We start from the raw sequence: 14,991 nt of genomic DNA, 5'->3' as shown, positions 1-14,991 counted from the left end.
ACTATCGAGCAGTGAAAAAGGGGATAATTTAAAGAATAAGATGTACTATTTGGCTAAACCAAAAATTCTGGAAATTTTATGGTAAGAAGATATATGAGTCTAGTTTTAGGGAAAATTTACAGATCTAAATTTCAAGTTTTTTAACTCGAGTTATAATTAAATTAGTGACTATTATGCGAGTGGACAGTTTTATTATGAATAGTGAAATAAATTATTTTGATTTGTTTAAGTATTCAGAAAATTTTTAATGTTCTCGGTTTGGACCCGGACTATTTCTGTTGCATGTTTTAGGGTCTCGAGGGTTATTTTTAGGGATATATTGAATGAACGTGAGCAAATAAAATTTAAAAACAAATTTTTATGCTCCGAGCTAGTAAGTTAAGTCAAATAACGCCCCGTGCTCGACTCCGGCAACGGTCTCGGGTAAGGGGTGTTACATGTTTTGGTATCAGAGCAATATTTTAGTCAGTTCTCGAAATATTTAGTATGAATAAGAGTCTAGCTATACATGCCATACTTGTATTTTGATAGTGTGACGACTCTTGACGATTTTAAAATATTTTTCTTTTATAGTTATGGATCCCGAACGGGTTGGTGCAGATGATGTAAAAAGTAATGCGCCCGCTTCTGCAGAAGGGATGGTGCCACCAAATAGTAGTGAAAGGCCCGTTACAGTTAGTCAGGGAGGAGGGGATCGAGAAGCCTTCTTCTAAGCTATGAATGAATGGTTCGCCGAGTTTGGTCGCACGAATACGGCTATTAGACCTCCACTCCCTAATGATTCTCTGATCCTCCATGTAGCTCCCCTAGTCAAAGGTACAATTATAAGAGAAAGGCCACCAGTTGATAAGATTAGAAAACAAAGGGCTGAAAAGTTTCGGCTACTACAGATGGTGATGCAGAGAGAGCAGAATTTTGGCTCGAGAATACTATCAGAGTCTTTGATGAGTTATCCTGTACACCCGAGGAATGCATAAAGTGTCTTGTCTCACTCCTTAGAGATTCGACCTATCATTTGTTGAAGACTCTTGTGTCAGTTGTACCGAGCGAGAGAGTTACTTGGGATTTCTTTTAGGAGAAGTTCCGTAAAAAGTATATCAGTCAGAGATTTATTGACCAGAAAAGAAAAGAGTTCCTTGAGTTAAAACAGAGTAAGATGACTGTAACCGACTATGAAGAGATTTGGGTACTGTTTTTGGATAAACTCTTCTCATAGCTCGAGAGGTCAAGCAACTAAGAAACAAAAGTATTGCACTTGTGAAAGTATTATGGAATAGGCATGGGGTAGACGAGGCTAGATGGGAGGCTATGCGAAAACAGTACCCAAATCTCTTCAGACTCGGTTACAGTCATCTTTTTTTTTCTAGTCAATAAATCTCTGAGTGATATACTTTTTACGGAACTCCTCCTGAAAGAAATCCCAAGTAACCCTCTTGCTCTTTACAACTGACACAAGAGTCTTACACCAATAATAGGCCGAATCTCTAAGGAGTGAGACAACACACTTCATGCATTCCTTAGGTGTACAGGATAACTCATCAAAGACTCTGATAGTATTCTCGAGCCAAAATACTATACTCTCTGCATCATCATCTTTAGTAGCCCGAAACTCTTCAGCCCCTTGTTTTCTAATCTTATCAACTGGTGGCCTTTCTCAAATAATTGTACCTATGACTGGGGGAGCTACATGGGGGATCGGAGAATCATGAAGGGGTAGAGGTCTAACAGCCGAATTCGTACGAACGAACTCGGCAAACCATTCATTCATAGCTTGGAAAAAAGCTTCTCGAGCCCCTCCTTCCTGACTAACTGTAATGGGCCTTTCACTACTATCTGGTGTCACCGTCCCTTCTGCGGGAGCGGGCGCATTATTTTCTACATCATCTGCACCAACTCGTTCGGGATCCATAACTACAAAAGAAAAATATTTTAAAATCGTCAGGAGTCGTCACACTATAAAATACAAGTATGGCATGTATAGCTAGACTCTTATTCATACTGAATATTCAGAGAATCAATTAAAATCTCGCTCTGATACCAATAAATGTAACACCCCTTATCTGAGACCGTTGCCGGAGTTGAGCACGAGGCGTTATTTGACTTAACTTACTAGCTCAGAGCATAAAATTTTCTTTTAAAATTAATTCGCTCATGTTCATTCAATATATCCCTAAAAAGAACCCTTGAGACCCTCAAACATGCAACAGAAATAGTTCGGGTCCAAACCGGGAACATTAAAAATTTTTCGAATACTTAAACAAATCAAAATAATTTATTTCACTATTCACAATAAAACTGTCAACTCGCATAACAGTCACTAATTTAATTATAACTCAAGTTACAAAACTTGAAATTTTGATCCGTAAATTTTCCCTAAAACTAGACTCATGTATATTCTTATCATAAAATTTTCAAAATTTTTGGTTTATCCAAATAGTACATTTTATTCCTTAAATCTCCCCTATTTCACTGCTTGACAGTTCTGACCCCTCTTCACTAAAAATCAATTATCTCATTTTACGAGCTTCATATGGTGCTTCTACTTGCTTTTATTGAAAATATACTCACTAAGGAATCTAGAAATATAAATTATGACTCATAATTATTTCTGTACAATTTTTAATGATTTTCTAAAGTCAGAATAGGGGACTTCAAAAATCATTCAGACCCTATCTCACTAAAATTCAAATATCTCATAATATATAATTCCTTTTCCTACACCATTTCTTTCATGAGAAAATGGACTCGATAAGCTTTAATTTTATATCTCATTCACTCTCTAATTCCATTTATACTATCCTTGGTGATTTTTCAAAATCACGTCAATACTACTGTCCAAAAACTGTTCCATTACAAATTTTTACTCTTTTATAATTTCTTTATATTAACTATCATTTAAGCATACATAACATCAAAACATGTTCTCAAATAGCCATTTCAATAGTTATTCATTAGCCATATCATAAGGACACACACGAAATGACTAAGTCCCTATACATGCCATAACTTAAAACGTTTCGATCACAAAATACCGAGATGGTTTGTTGATAGTGTGAAATGATCTCCGACGTCTTTACGATCCCCGAATTGGCTTGGCGATACTAGAATAAAGACGAAAAATAAAGGGGGTAAGCATTAAAGCTTAGTAAGTTTACAAGCAAATAAATAACAACATTTATCATAAATAATTATACTCATAAATCATCATCAAGTATCATGGTCTTTACTTCTTCTTTACTTACTCTCTTATTTGTTTACTTACTTGCTTACTTAAATAACTCATGATTATAACTTCTCCTCCCTAACTGAAATTTCTTTCTCAACTGATAACTGAAATTTTCTTAACCCTTATAACTCACCTGAATCTATTTATTATGTCTTTACCTGAACTTTCATGTAACATAGTCTATTTACTAGCCCGTTGAACCACTTGGAATACTAAGGATACTCGGGTCTCCTGTCTAATAATAACATGCAAAAGCCATGTCCCAGACATGGTCTTACATGGGATGTTTCCTGTACTGCAAATGTCATATCCCAGATATGGTCTTACATGAAAGTTCTCATATCGGTGCCCATGCCATGTCTCAAACATGGTCTTACCGGGGACCTCTCATCTCGGTGCCAACGCCATGTCCCAGACATGGTCTTACATGGGATCTCATCCTCTTAATGTCATGACATTTGTATCCGATACATTCCTAATGTTCAACGGGACTTTTTAACACTGATTCTCTATCATCTCATACTTGAGTCAACATTAAATAATTTCATGAAATAAGTACATAATTGCTGGAAAATAACAAAATTAATAATAATTATTGAAATATTGCATTTATTTACTGTAAACTTACCTCGGAACAAAATACGATCAAATCTAGCAACTTAGTCCTAAACCTTTTTCTTTCCCCGGTCTAACTCCGGATTTCGTTTTTCTTGATCTATAATAGCAAATTTAGCTTATTTAATACTCACATTCATCAAAACAGTCCTTGAATCGAAATTTGGCAAAATTACAATTTTGCCTCTAAACTTTTGCATATTTACACTTTTTCCCCAAAGCTCGGAAATTAAACTTCATCCCTTATTCTTATGTTTTATGACATGCTGAACATCTTTCCCTTCTATGGAAACATTAAATTCCCACTCTAACATTTACTTATGAACATTAGGTATTTTTACTGATTATGTCGTTTTACTCGTTTTCACTTAAAATCGCCTAGCAAAAGTTGTTTAACATAATTTCAAGCGTCATAATCTATCATAAAACATCAAAATAAATACATTTCACCTATGGGTATTTTTCCAAATATGAACCCTAACATGAATTAATGGTAGAATAAGCTAAACTAAGCTATGAGGATCTAAAAAATGTAAAGTACATTAAAAACGGGGCAAAGATGGACTTACTATGAAGCTTGAAAGCTTGAACAAAACCCTAGTCATGGCTTCCATGACATATTCATCCGTATGGAGAAGATGGACAAGAAATTTGGCTTTTATTTTGTCTTTTAGTCCACTTAATTACTAATTTACCAAAATACCCCTAACTTAAAAATATCATATTTCACTTTTCTCATGTCCGTTTTTGTCCACAATTTAACCAATGGTCTAATTACCATTTAAGGACCTCCAATATAAAATTTCATAACAATTGGACACATCTAGCTTCTAGAACTCAAGTTTTGCACTTTTTACAATTTAGTTCTTTTGACTAAATTGAGTGCCCAAACGTCGAAATTTTTGAACGAAATTTTCATAAAATCATTTCGTAAAATCGTAGACCATAAAAATATAATAAAAATAAATTTTCCATTGTCGAATTTGTGGTCCTGAAACCACTGTTCCAACTAGGCCCTATTTCGGGATGTTACAAAAGAGACTCAAAATCTCCTCATGGAATATGAAGGGGTGACAACCCTAGTAGGAATACTAGGGGATGCCATCCACCCTACTCTTACTTTAAGTATGAACTTGTTTATCTAGTTGAAATAAACTTTTACAATTCAACAAAGGTTCTACTTTCTCTTCCTATAAATAGATGACATCTGTAAAGTTGTTTACACAATTTTAATATATTGTTACTCTACCGAAAAATAGAGTGAATTTATTCTCAACTATTAAATATATTTTTTCGAAATAATAATTCTACCGGTTTCTATTTGAGAAGTGATTTTTTTCTTTCCACATAAAAGAAAAGAATTTCTAGTTTTATATTTTGATTCAATTGGTTCGGGCCCACATTTGAAGTAGTTCGAGGTATGATAATAGTGGAGAAGACCGTTTGGTTGAAATCCGGGAACAATAAAGAACCTTCTATCTAAATTTTTTTATTTTCCGCTGCGTAAGAAAACGTTTTCAAACTGGATTTTTTCAACAAAATGTACTAAAAAACGCTAAAATAAAATTTTTTTAACACATTAAAAATAAATTAAAAGTATTTATATTAAAAAACACTACCATAAATATAATCAATGATTTATTATATTATAAAGCAAAAATAATCATAATAAATGTTTTATTGTATTAAATATAATTTTAAAATTTTATATATTGGATTGAGTTATTTAGTTGGGTAAGGTTTTTTTTTAGGTTTTGGGTAACGATTTTAATTATTATTAAGTTGGTGATTTAATATAAATATAAATATATAAATATTATTTAATATATATAATTAATATAATATTTTTATAATATAATATATTTAGGTCTAGCCGAGCCAAGCTCGATAAAAAAAATTATGTCCAATACCCAACCCATATAGAAAATGGATATTAAATTTTATCCAAACTTATTTTTCGAGCCTCGTATTTTTTTCCAATCTCTTCTATTTTAGAGCGGACTTTCGAAGTTGGTTGAATTACCATAAACATAACAAATCTACTTGTGATGTAGTTGACCCTATAAAACATTCTAACGAAGCATTTTCTAAGATGATCATATTAGATAAATTTTAATTTTAATTTTTAAACAATATCTTAATCACTAAAACCACATCCTATCTACCCTAAGAAAAAAGAACAAGAGGACCACTTCAGCGAAAAAACGAAGAACTTTTTAATCTCTAATCCAAAAAAAATTAAAGCCACATATCAGATGCCACGTGTTAACCTAGACATGTAGGACTTAGGACTGACAGCACGCAGCTGTAGTTTTAATTTCTCTTCTTCTTTTTCCCTTTGTGCATGAATTTTCGTGGCGATATTTGATTTGCTGGCAATTAAGATAACCAAAAGGAGTTGGCCTGGACTTTCCAATTTTAGCGTTTTACTGCCAGCCTGTCTTTTCAGATATTCCTATATTATTTTATTTTTGCAAAAATTCAATTAGAAAATAAAGAAAAAAACATTTAAAATTATTACTTTTTTTTGTCTCTTTTTCGTTGTTGGTTCCTCCTTTTCCTTTATCCTCCATCCACTCTAATATTCTTTCTTCTGATCTTTCTTTCTGATAATCCTTTCCTTTGTTCATATTCTCCCTTTCTGCTTCTTATTTATTTTCTTTCACCTTTTCCTTTCAAGGTACTTCTCTTTCTCACCCTATTATTTTGTATTTCGCTGTTCCTCTAGTTTGATTTTATGATTTGAATTTTAGATTGTAGATCTGATCTTTAAGAAAATTAAAATTTAACAGATCGAGAGAAAAAAAGAATGGCAGAGGAGCATAGATGCCAAGCGCCAGAAGGCCATCGTCTTTGCGTCAATAACTGCGGCTTTTTCGGAAATTCGGCGACGATGAACCTTTGCTCCAAATGTTACAGAGATCTCTGTCTCAAGGAACAGGAAGCTTCTTCGATCAAATCCGCTCTTTCCTCTTCCCCTTCGTCTTCGTCAACGGTTGTCGAATCTATTTCTCAGGTTCCTCTTTTGGCTCTCCCTGAAGTCAACAGAGAATCGGCGGTCCCGGAGATTGCACCGGCGGCCGAACAGCTATCGCAGCAACAACCGAATCGGTGCATGGTTTGCAGGAAGCGGGTCGGGTTGACCGGATTCAGATGCAAGTGCGGTGTTACGTTTTGCGGGTCCCACAGGTACCCTGAGAATCACGGGTGTACGTTCGATTTCAAGAAGGTCGGCAGAGAGGAGATCGCACGCGCTAATCCCCTCGTCAAAGCAGGGAAGCTCGAGAAGATTTGAGTAGAAGATGATGATGATGGGAAGCCAAGCCATTGGGAAATTTTCAAATTTCATCAAACTTTGATAAGATCGAGACACGTGCTTCGGTTGTGGGCCGCACCACGAAGAGTAAACCAATTGGGCTGGATAAATATATTTTCTTCTTAAAATATAAATATTTTATAATAATATTTAAATTATGTGCCTCTTTAGTTTTTTTTTTCTCTTCCTCTTTTGCTTTGTAAAAAAAAGAAGTCACTTCTTTTCTTCTTTTAATCCCTTGTGGTGAAAAAAAGAAAAAGAAATGTAGATTCCTGCTTCTTCCATTTGAAGTTTTTATTTATATTTTCAAGTAATAGTGTGTAAATGTGCTGGCAGCGGCCGATCATGAAAAGCCATGAAAGCCATTTCCTTAAATGTAGTTGTTTTTATTGGAGTGGTCCTTCTTTATTATCTTTTGAAAAAGAAAATGACAACTTCTGTCCCTTCCATTTTGTTTTTATGTTGCATCTTAATTTTACAAAATAAATACTACATTATTTTGTTAATCCAAGATTCTTATTACAGTTTCAATTTTATCAATTTAGTGATCGGAAAAGTATTTTCTTATGAAAAGCATTAATTTAACACTTAAAAGGTTCTTTTAAATGTGCATAGTCGTCCTGTCGTCTCTAACAATTCAAGGAGGGGGTTAACAGTATTTTGTATTTAGGGTTGAAGTCTAACAGCATGTTTGGTTTGGTGTAATGGATTAGCCATTACACCCCTATTCTGTGGACCCCATTAATCCCCACTTAATCCCATGTTTGGTTTGATGTATTGCCTATTACAGGCCTATTACAACACGGATGTATTCTTGATTTTCTCTGCTTCAACAACGATTAGCCATTCCGTTCCAAAAGTAAGGATTAGCTAATCGTTTTTGTTTTACCCTCCCCAGCCAAAATCTGCTGCTCCACCCCACCCTCTCCCTCCCAACATCAACAGCAGTACACAACCCACCAAACTCCAAGGCAAAAGTCTTCGAAGACTTATCATCTCTTTTATTTTATTACCGATTGGATCCAAACAAAGGATTTTTTTGCCCTTTTAATGGATCATTGGTATTTTATAGGATTTTTGCTTCTTATTTTGCTTCATCTCTGTTTGGTTTCAGTTGAGATCAATGGATCGGTGCTTGAAATGAAGAGAGGAACTTCTTCGGTTCCATTTGATCCCACTCGTGTTACTCAACTCTCATGGCACCCTAGGTCACTTTAATTTCTCTCTTCTTCTTTTTCGCATTTTGTAACTTTTTTCTGTTTAATTTACTCAAAATTGTGAACTTTATGTTTTTGTTTTTATTTTCGGGGCTTTCCTTTACAAAGGATTTTTATCAAGTGAGGAATTCGATCACCTTATTACTCTGGTAAGCAACATTTTTTAAACTAATTTGTTGATTAATTTCGATTTGTGATGTTAACCCCCTCCCCTTTTTTCTTAAAATGTGTGAATTTCAGGCTAAGGATAAATTAGAGAAGTCAATGGTGGCGGATAATGAATCGGGTGATAGCATTGAGAGTGAAGTTCGAACCAGCTCTGGCATGTTTCTTCAGAAAGCTCGGGTATATAATTAAATTACCCCTTTTTTTAGTTTAAATCTGTGAAATTAGCTGGAATTCTGTTAATGGAAGATAGAAATATTACAGCGGTGAAGGCAGTTCACTTATTCTTCATAAATAACCAAATTTTGGATGGTAGTTTATGACAGATGATGTTTTAGGTGTCTTTTACTCGTTTCCCCTAATGATTCATTCACACTTAATCTAGGGCAAGCTCTTTACCTAAAGAATCCGTTTCCTCACTGAATGCATTGAAAGTTAAAGATGATAGTTGTGCTCTTTGGCATTGGCTTAAGCTTTTGGGATAATTACTTTCCCTTAATGCTGTATCAGATATCTCGAGTAGGACTCCTGATAACTGATTTACTTCTTATTTCTTCCTCTGCTGTCTTGTTGCTCACTGGGGAATGCGTTACTGCTTTAATCATTCTTCAGTTTGCACCTTTTTCTTCACTGGAGTTCAGGTCCAAATGTGTACTGCTTAGTATTAGTTACTTGTTTCATTAAGTTTAGAGATCGTTTACTCAATACTAATTTTGATGACTCAGATTGTTTATTTTTGTGGACCGTGTTTGGAAAGCATTGTATATGCTGATTCTTGAAGTTCAAATGCTTATGTGGTGTCCTTTATTTCTCATGTGAAGGATGAAGTAGTTGCTGATATCGAAGCTAGGATTGCTGCATGGACCTTCCTTCCAGCAGGTATATATCATTTCTTGCTTGTTGTTACCCTATAATTTCTTAATCTACGTTGAATGGTGTTTTCTCATCTTATTTTAATATGGCACACCAACCAGAGAATGTGGAGTCCATGCAAATAATACATTACGAGAATGGTCAAAAGTATGAGCCACATTTCAATTATTTTCATGATAAGGCTAATCAAGAGCTGGGCGGTCACCGTATAGCCACTGTACTGATGTATTTGTCTGATGTTGAGAGTGGTGGGGAAACTGTGTTTCCAAATGCAGAGGTAAGCATTTGACTGTGAATTTTTTATTCCCCCTATTTATGTTTGCTCTCTTCCTATTCTATCATTGTTAAATGCTTACATTTCCATTTTATTTTGTTCATCACTTACTAGTCTGCCTTCTGCAGGGAAAACTTTCTCAGCCAAAGGATGATAGCTGGTCAGATTGTGCAAAAAATGGATATGCAGGTAATACTATGATTTCCATTGGAGATTTTGTGAAATGCTTACTGAGTTGTGTTTTTACTTTTCTCGGATATTAATATGCTAGATCATACCGATTTGTTGGAAGAATTTTCATTTGATTCTAGCTGATAAAATCTCACTTTAATGAACAAGTGAAATTAAGTTTGCCACTTTTGTTTGTATGATTGGTTTGTGATTTGTATTCCAATGAATTCTGCAGATATTACTATGAACCTGCTGTATATGTTCATAGCTTCTTATTTAATTGTTCTCGGATAAAATTGCCACCTTAGAAATCCAACCATATAATCCAACCATATACTTTTATTCATAATATACCTGTGGTATTATTAACATCGTGTAAGGCTAATATGGATAGGTGGTGATGGAACCTTACTATCATAATTTTGTTTTTGGTATGTATTTTATGAGCGTTAATTCATCATACTATTATTATGAGCGTTAATTCTGCTGAATATATCTAGATCTTTGTTTATAGATAATCGACTGAATTGCAAAATTTTAGCATCTGCTATGATGAATGTCAGCTGACTGGTAATCATTTCAGGGCACCCTGACTCAGTACTACGAACAGCTGCCAGTAAGTCTAGAGAATTTGAGGCTGTATACGGGAAACACCGAAGCAAGGGATCTGAAGACAAGTTGCCAATGCAAAGTAGTCTTGACGAAATGGTGGTTTTTATTCGGGAACTAATCAGCCTTACACGCTTAAAGACATGGGAGGAGGGCACTTGTATTAGGTCATTGACTCAACTTCAACAGAGGGCAAGGATGCTTCTGCATCAACATTGATTCAATGAAATCCATGTAATATTTGTAATTTTTCCCACGGTCATTCATTTTCGGATATAATTAGTGATGTGAATAGGATTGTGACTAATATGCTATCTAGCATTTTGTAAAGTTTGGGTAGGCTAGAAAATTGGAAAACATATTAGTTGGTAGCTGGAATGTTGAAATGAGCTGACCGGCATTTTGTACAATGCATTTCTAATGAGAAAATTTGTTAGTTATAATTATTTTAAATTTTATTAATCATATATTTTAATTAAAATATATTTAATATTAATTATTTCAAATTATATTTTATAGTATTATATATTATGATTTTAGTAAATTCATATAAGAATATTGATTATTAAGGATTTTATTAAATTATATATTTTAATTATAATATATTTAATAATAATTATGTTAATTATCTATATTATGATTTGAGTAAATTCATATAAGAATATTAATTATTAAAAATTTTATTAAATTATATATTTTAATTATAATATATTTAATAATAATTATGTTTAAATATGATTAAATTATTTATTATTGATAATAATAATCTTATTAAATTTTAAATAACAATAACAATAATCATTTACCCAAACAAATTTATGCTAAGGGTATTCTAGTCATTTTAGTTTTTTCCATTATGCTATTATACCTCTATTCCATTCAACCAAACATAAGATTACTATTACGCCTCTATTCCATTACATTCAACCAAACAGTTGATTTGCTATTACACCTCTATTCCATTACACCTCTAATCCAATACACCTCCAATCCAATACACCTCTAATCCAATACAGCGAACCAAACGTGCCCTAAAGGTTTAATGTACTTACTAAAAGATGACATGGGTTTTAATTTCAAGATGATTTCCTTGAAAGCGTTCGATGTTAAGGATGGATGTGTCAATTTATTGTAACATCCATGATTTTGACAAATTTAAGAGAATGAATTCTGACAACACTGTGGTGGGTGAAAATAATGTATAATAAATTTTGACTAAATGATGAAGTGTTGCACATGTTTTAGGAACAACCCTGTTAGAAATTAAAGAGATTTGATTACTCATTTATGAATAGTTCCATGTAATTTTCTGTTTTATTTATCAAAAAAATAATTTTAGTCTAAATTGTCAAAAAATATCAGAAATTTTTTAAAATAGTATGTGTTTAGACTATTTTCTCAAAAAATGACGGGATTAAGTCGATTGTACAAAAACACTTCCATCTGACAGCGTTTTAAGGTAACATGCAAAAAAACGCATCCACGTGGAAGTGCTTTCCCCCAATGGTTAACACCCCAATGGCTATTTTCCTCAATGGTCATATTTTCTATTTCTATATAACCCCTCCCCCCCAAATTTCATTTCTCTATTCAATTCAATCTCAACTCTCTCACACATTATCAAATCTCTTTTAAATTTCTCTCAATTCCCTCATAATTTCTCACTAAAAATTTATTTCTCTCCCAACTCAATTTTATTTAAAGAAATTGTCTTAAGTTTCTCGTAAATTATTTTACAATTTATTTCATGCTTTCCGAATTTAACAATGACACCATCTCTAATCCATTTGGATGAGAAGCACATTTCTGTCAATCAATTGTAAATGGTAAGAATTTTTTTATTATATTTAATGTAATTCAATTTAAATATTTTATTATTATATCTTAATTTAATTTTTTGTATTTTTTATATATAGGTGGAAGATTGAATTTTGGAGACTTATATTCATAATTTACCAGCTCTTCATCATCCGTAATCGAACCGTACTTAAGAGATGCCAAATTTTTGCACGTGGCCTTTATTGGTTGGGGGTGTAAATTGGACCCCACACTTGTAAGCGCATTGGTTGAAAGGAGGAAACCTGAGACGCACACATTCCACATTCCATGCAGCGAGTGCACTATCACTCTAGAGGATGTGCAATTACAGCTCGAGTTACCGGTGGATGGGCCAATAGTGACTGGGTCAGTTCGCGTAGCCAATTGGAGAGACGTGTGCCAGCAACTTTTGCGGCGGGTTCCGAAAACAATTTTTGGAGCCTGGATAGATATGAATTGGCTAATAAAAAATTTCAGTGGGCTCAATGAGGACTCAACTGAAGTCCAAAGAGAACAACACGCTTAGGTGTACATCCTTATGATTATCGGAGGTCTCCTAATGCCCGATAAATCACGAAATCTCGTCCATTTAAGGTGGCTTCTAAAACTCGTCAACTTTAGAGAAGTAGGTGAACTCAACTAAGGGTCAGCTGTGTTGGTGACGTTGTACCAGGAGATGTGTCGGGCGACCGAACCATATAAAATCAAAATCGGTGGTTGCATGCTTCTACTACAATCATGGGTGCGATACCGACTACCATTTTTATGTCCTCAAGTGGGATACCCTTATACATTCTCACTCGTAACAAGGTAAAATTCATTAGTTAATATATTTACCATAATAAAATTATTTAAAATTTAAATTATTATGTTAACATATTATTTCAATATGTGGAACCATGAGCCAAGTTACGTGGGATAATCTGACGAGCTTCGAGATATGCAGCTTCTGTTAGACCAACGATCGAAAGTGGAGGTATATATATATTTTAATTTTGAATTATATAATATTAATGTAGTTCATTTAAAAACTAGTAGTACATAGATAACTAAAATTTTTATTATTTTAATATAGTTTGAATGGACGCCTTACTTCGATCCAACAATTCAAGAATGCATCCCGTCAGAATTCTTGGTCAATCCCAACATCTGGCACGTGAAGGTTCCATTGGTAATGTACACTATCGTGGAGATACACGAGTCGGATAAAGTGTTCCGACAATTCAGGTTTCGGCAATCGATTCCAATGGCACCCATAGACCTCGATGATCTACATCTTGTCGACTTGCGGAAGAAGACAGATGAGAATTAGACTACATTCCACGCCCAATATATCATGTGGAATAATAGGTACGAGTTTTTACCTACTCCTAAGCCCATTTTTGCTCCTGAGTTAGCCTGCTATTCGCAGTACATGCTATGGTTTAGGGTCCATGGCAAGCCATATCTACTAGGTGAAGAGGCAAGGGGCAGGACACAGTATAAGAGGAGGCCACAACGGGCGCCTACGAATCCAAGAAGAATAGGCCACGACGGAGATGATAAAACGAGTCCATCGTTTACACCGACGCAAGAACTGACACCGATGGTCGCACCACCCACTGGTCAGTATGGCTCGACTTATTTTGGTGCTTATACTAACCCTTTCTTTTTTTTTATATAAGCACCATATTTTCCTGCTTCTACTTCGATTTTAAGTTTTACTTATGGACCTTTGTCCCCGGCATATTACATGTCGATGCCATTGATATTTTTGACGACCACGATACCGACGACGATGTATAGGTCGTCTATGTTTGGCGCACTGACTGGGAGTCCAATCACTATGCCACCAGTGTATAGGACACAATATAGTTATACCCTTACGCCGATGGTGTCGCAAACACCTCTGAGGTCACTATTCTACCAGGGTAAGCCATATTCACAACTACCTATTCCCAGATCGAAGGATACACGATGGCAACCGATGACCAACCAATCGCAATCAACTATGGACGAAAGCGAAGAAGATGAGAGCCCAAGACCATAACCTATACTGGAGGTTGAACTAAGAAGGAATCCAACTCGCAACCTTCGACCACCGTGATGTGGCATAAATTCTGACCGGGGATTGGATTGATTTATTTTATTTTTGTACCTGTCATGTAAATTTTTTAAATAAATACGTAATATTTTTATTGTATCGATGTTGTACATCTTTATGGTTTTAAATAAATAATATTTTTGCATTAAAATTGGTTGTCGTTGTCATTTTATATTATTAAATCAAGTATGTACAGGAACAATGGAACAAAGTTGTATTAGAAACACACGTTTACAAATTACAAAAAAAATATGTGTAGGAATGAAAAAAAATCAACAAATAGATTGTAATTAACAAATTAATAAATAGGTTAAAAACTTAATAATTCTGTTAATGAGGTGCTGTCCTTATATCATTTCATCAATGTGGACATGACGACATTGTATGCCCCAAGATCCTACACCACCTGTATAACCTCGGTTGGTCTAATTTTTCCCAAATGTCCATGTTGTCGCCTATCCAAGTTGATGTCGGTCGAATTTTGGTTTACGACACAATGATCGATCAAGTAACAACTTGAATGGAGCGATCAATACAGACGACAACATACGTTCATTTGGGACTGATGGGAATACGCTTCTCCATACGTTATACATGTATTCTGGTTTGTACACTTCATCCACA

General features: G+C 34.4%; 2 protein-coding genes across 5 annotated transcripts; both read left to right on the top strand.

Annotated features, from left to right (window-relative positions):
* Window positions 1-6,181: 6,181 nt before the first annotated feature.
* Window positions 6,182-7,551, top strand: LOC107892226 (zinc finger A20 and AN1 domain-containing stress-associated protein 6). The gene is made up of 2 exons (XM_016817250.2): window positions 6,182-6,521; window positions 6,634-7,551. The coding sequence occupies exon 2, from the start codon at window positions 6,651-6,653 to the stop codon at window positions 7,134-7,136; it is 486 nt and encodes a 161-aa protein (XP_016672739.1). The 5' UTR covers window positions 6,182-6,521; window positions 6,634-6,650; the 3' UTR covers window positions 7,137-7,551.
* A 190-nt stretch (window positions 7,552-7,741) lies between these two features.
* On the top strand, window positions 7,742-10,912 carry LOC107892225 (probable prolyl 4-hydroxylase 7). 4 transcript variants are annotated; one of them, XM_041091354.1, is made up of 8 exons: window positions 7,742-8,128; window positions 8,272-8,365; window positions 8,466-8,523; window positions 8,615-8,719; window positions 9,361-9,418; window positions 9,514-9,689; window positions 9,815-9,875; window positions 10,441-10,912. In XM_041091354.1, exons 2-8 carry the CDS (start codon window positions 8,298-8,300, stop codon window positions 10,683-10,685), a joined length of 771 nt encoding a protein of 256 aa, XP_040947288.1. In that variant the 5' UTR covers window positions 7,742-8,128; window positions 8,272-8,297; the 3' UTR covers window positions 10,686-10,912. The 4 variants fall into 4 exon arrangements, with proteins under 4 accessions (XP_040947288.1, XP_040947289.1, XP_016672737.2 ...); XM_041091355.1 differs by having other exon boundaries at window positions 7,749-8,128; window positions 8,483-8,523; XM_016817248.2 differs by lacking the exon at window positions 7,742-8,128 and having other exon boundaries at window positions 8,167-8,365.
* The last annotated feature ends 4,079 nt before the right edge of the window (window positions 10,913-14,991 follow it).

This window comes from Gossypium hirsutum, chromosome D04 (assembly GCF_007990345.1).
Source record: "Gossypium hirsutum isolate 1008001.06 chromosome D04, Gossypium_hirsutum_v2.1, whole genome shotgun sequence".
In the NCBI taxonomy this organism is placed as follows: domain Eukaryota; kingdom Viridiplantae; phylum Streptophyta; class Magnoliopsida; order Malvales; family Malvaceae; genus Gossypium; species Gossypium hirsutum.
The sequence above is the reverse complement of the archived record's forward strand: the minus strand, read 5'-3'. Positions and strand labels throughout refer to the sequence as shown.

Bases quoted from the DNA above. Each gene is read 5' to 3' on its own strand.
- LOC107892226 (XM_016817250.2), top strand. From the start codon at position 6,651: ATGGCAGAGGAGCATAGATGCCAAGCGCCAGAAGGCCATCGTCTTTGC.
- LOC107892225 (XM_016817248.2), top strand. From the start codon at position 8,208: ATGGATCATTGGTATTTTATAGGATTTTTGCTTCTTATTTTGCTTCAT. The intron at 8,524-8,614 runs GTAAGCAACATT...TGTGAATTTCAG, and splicing joins TCGATCACCTTATTACTCTG to GCTAAGGATAAATTAGAGAA. The intron at 9,419-9,513 runs GTATATATCATT...CACACCAACCAG, and splicing joins ATGGACCTTCCTTCCAGCAG to AGAATGTGGAGTCCATGCAA.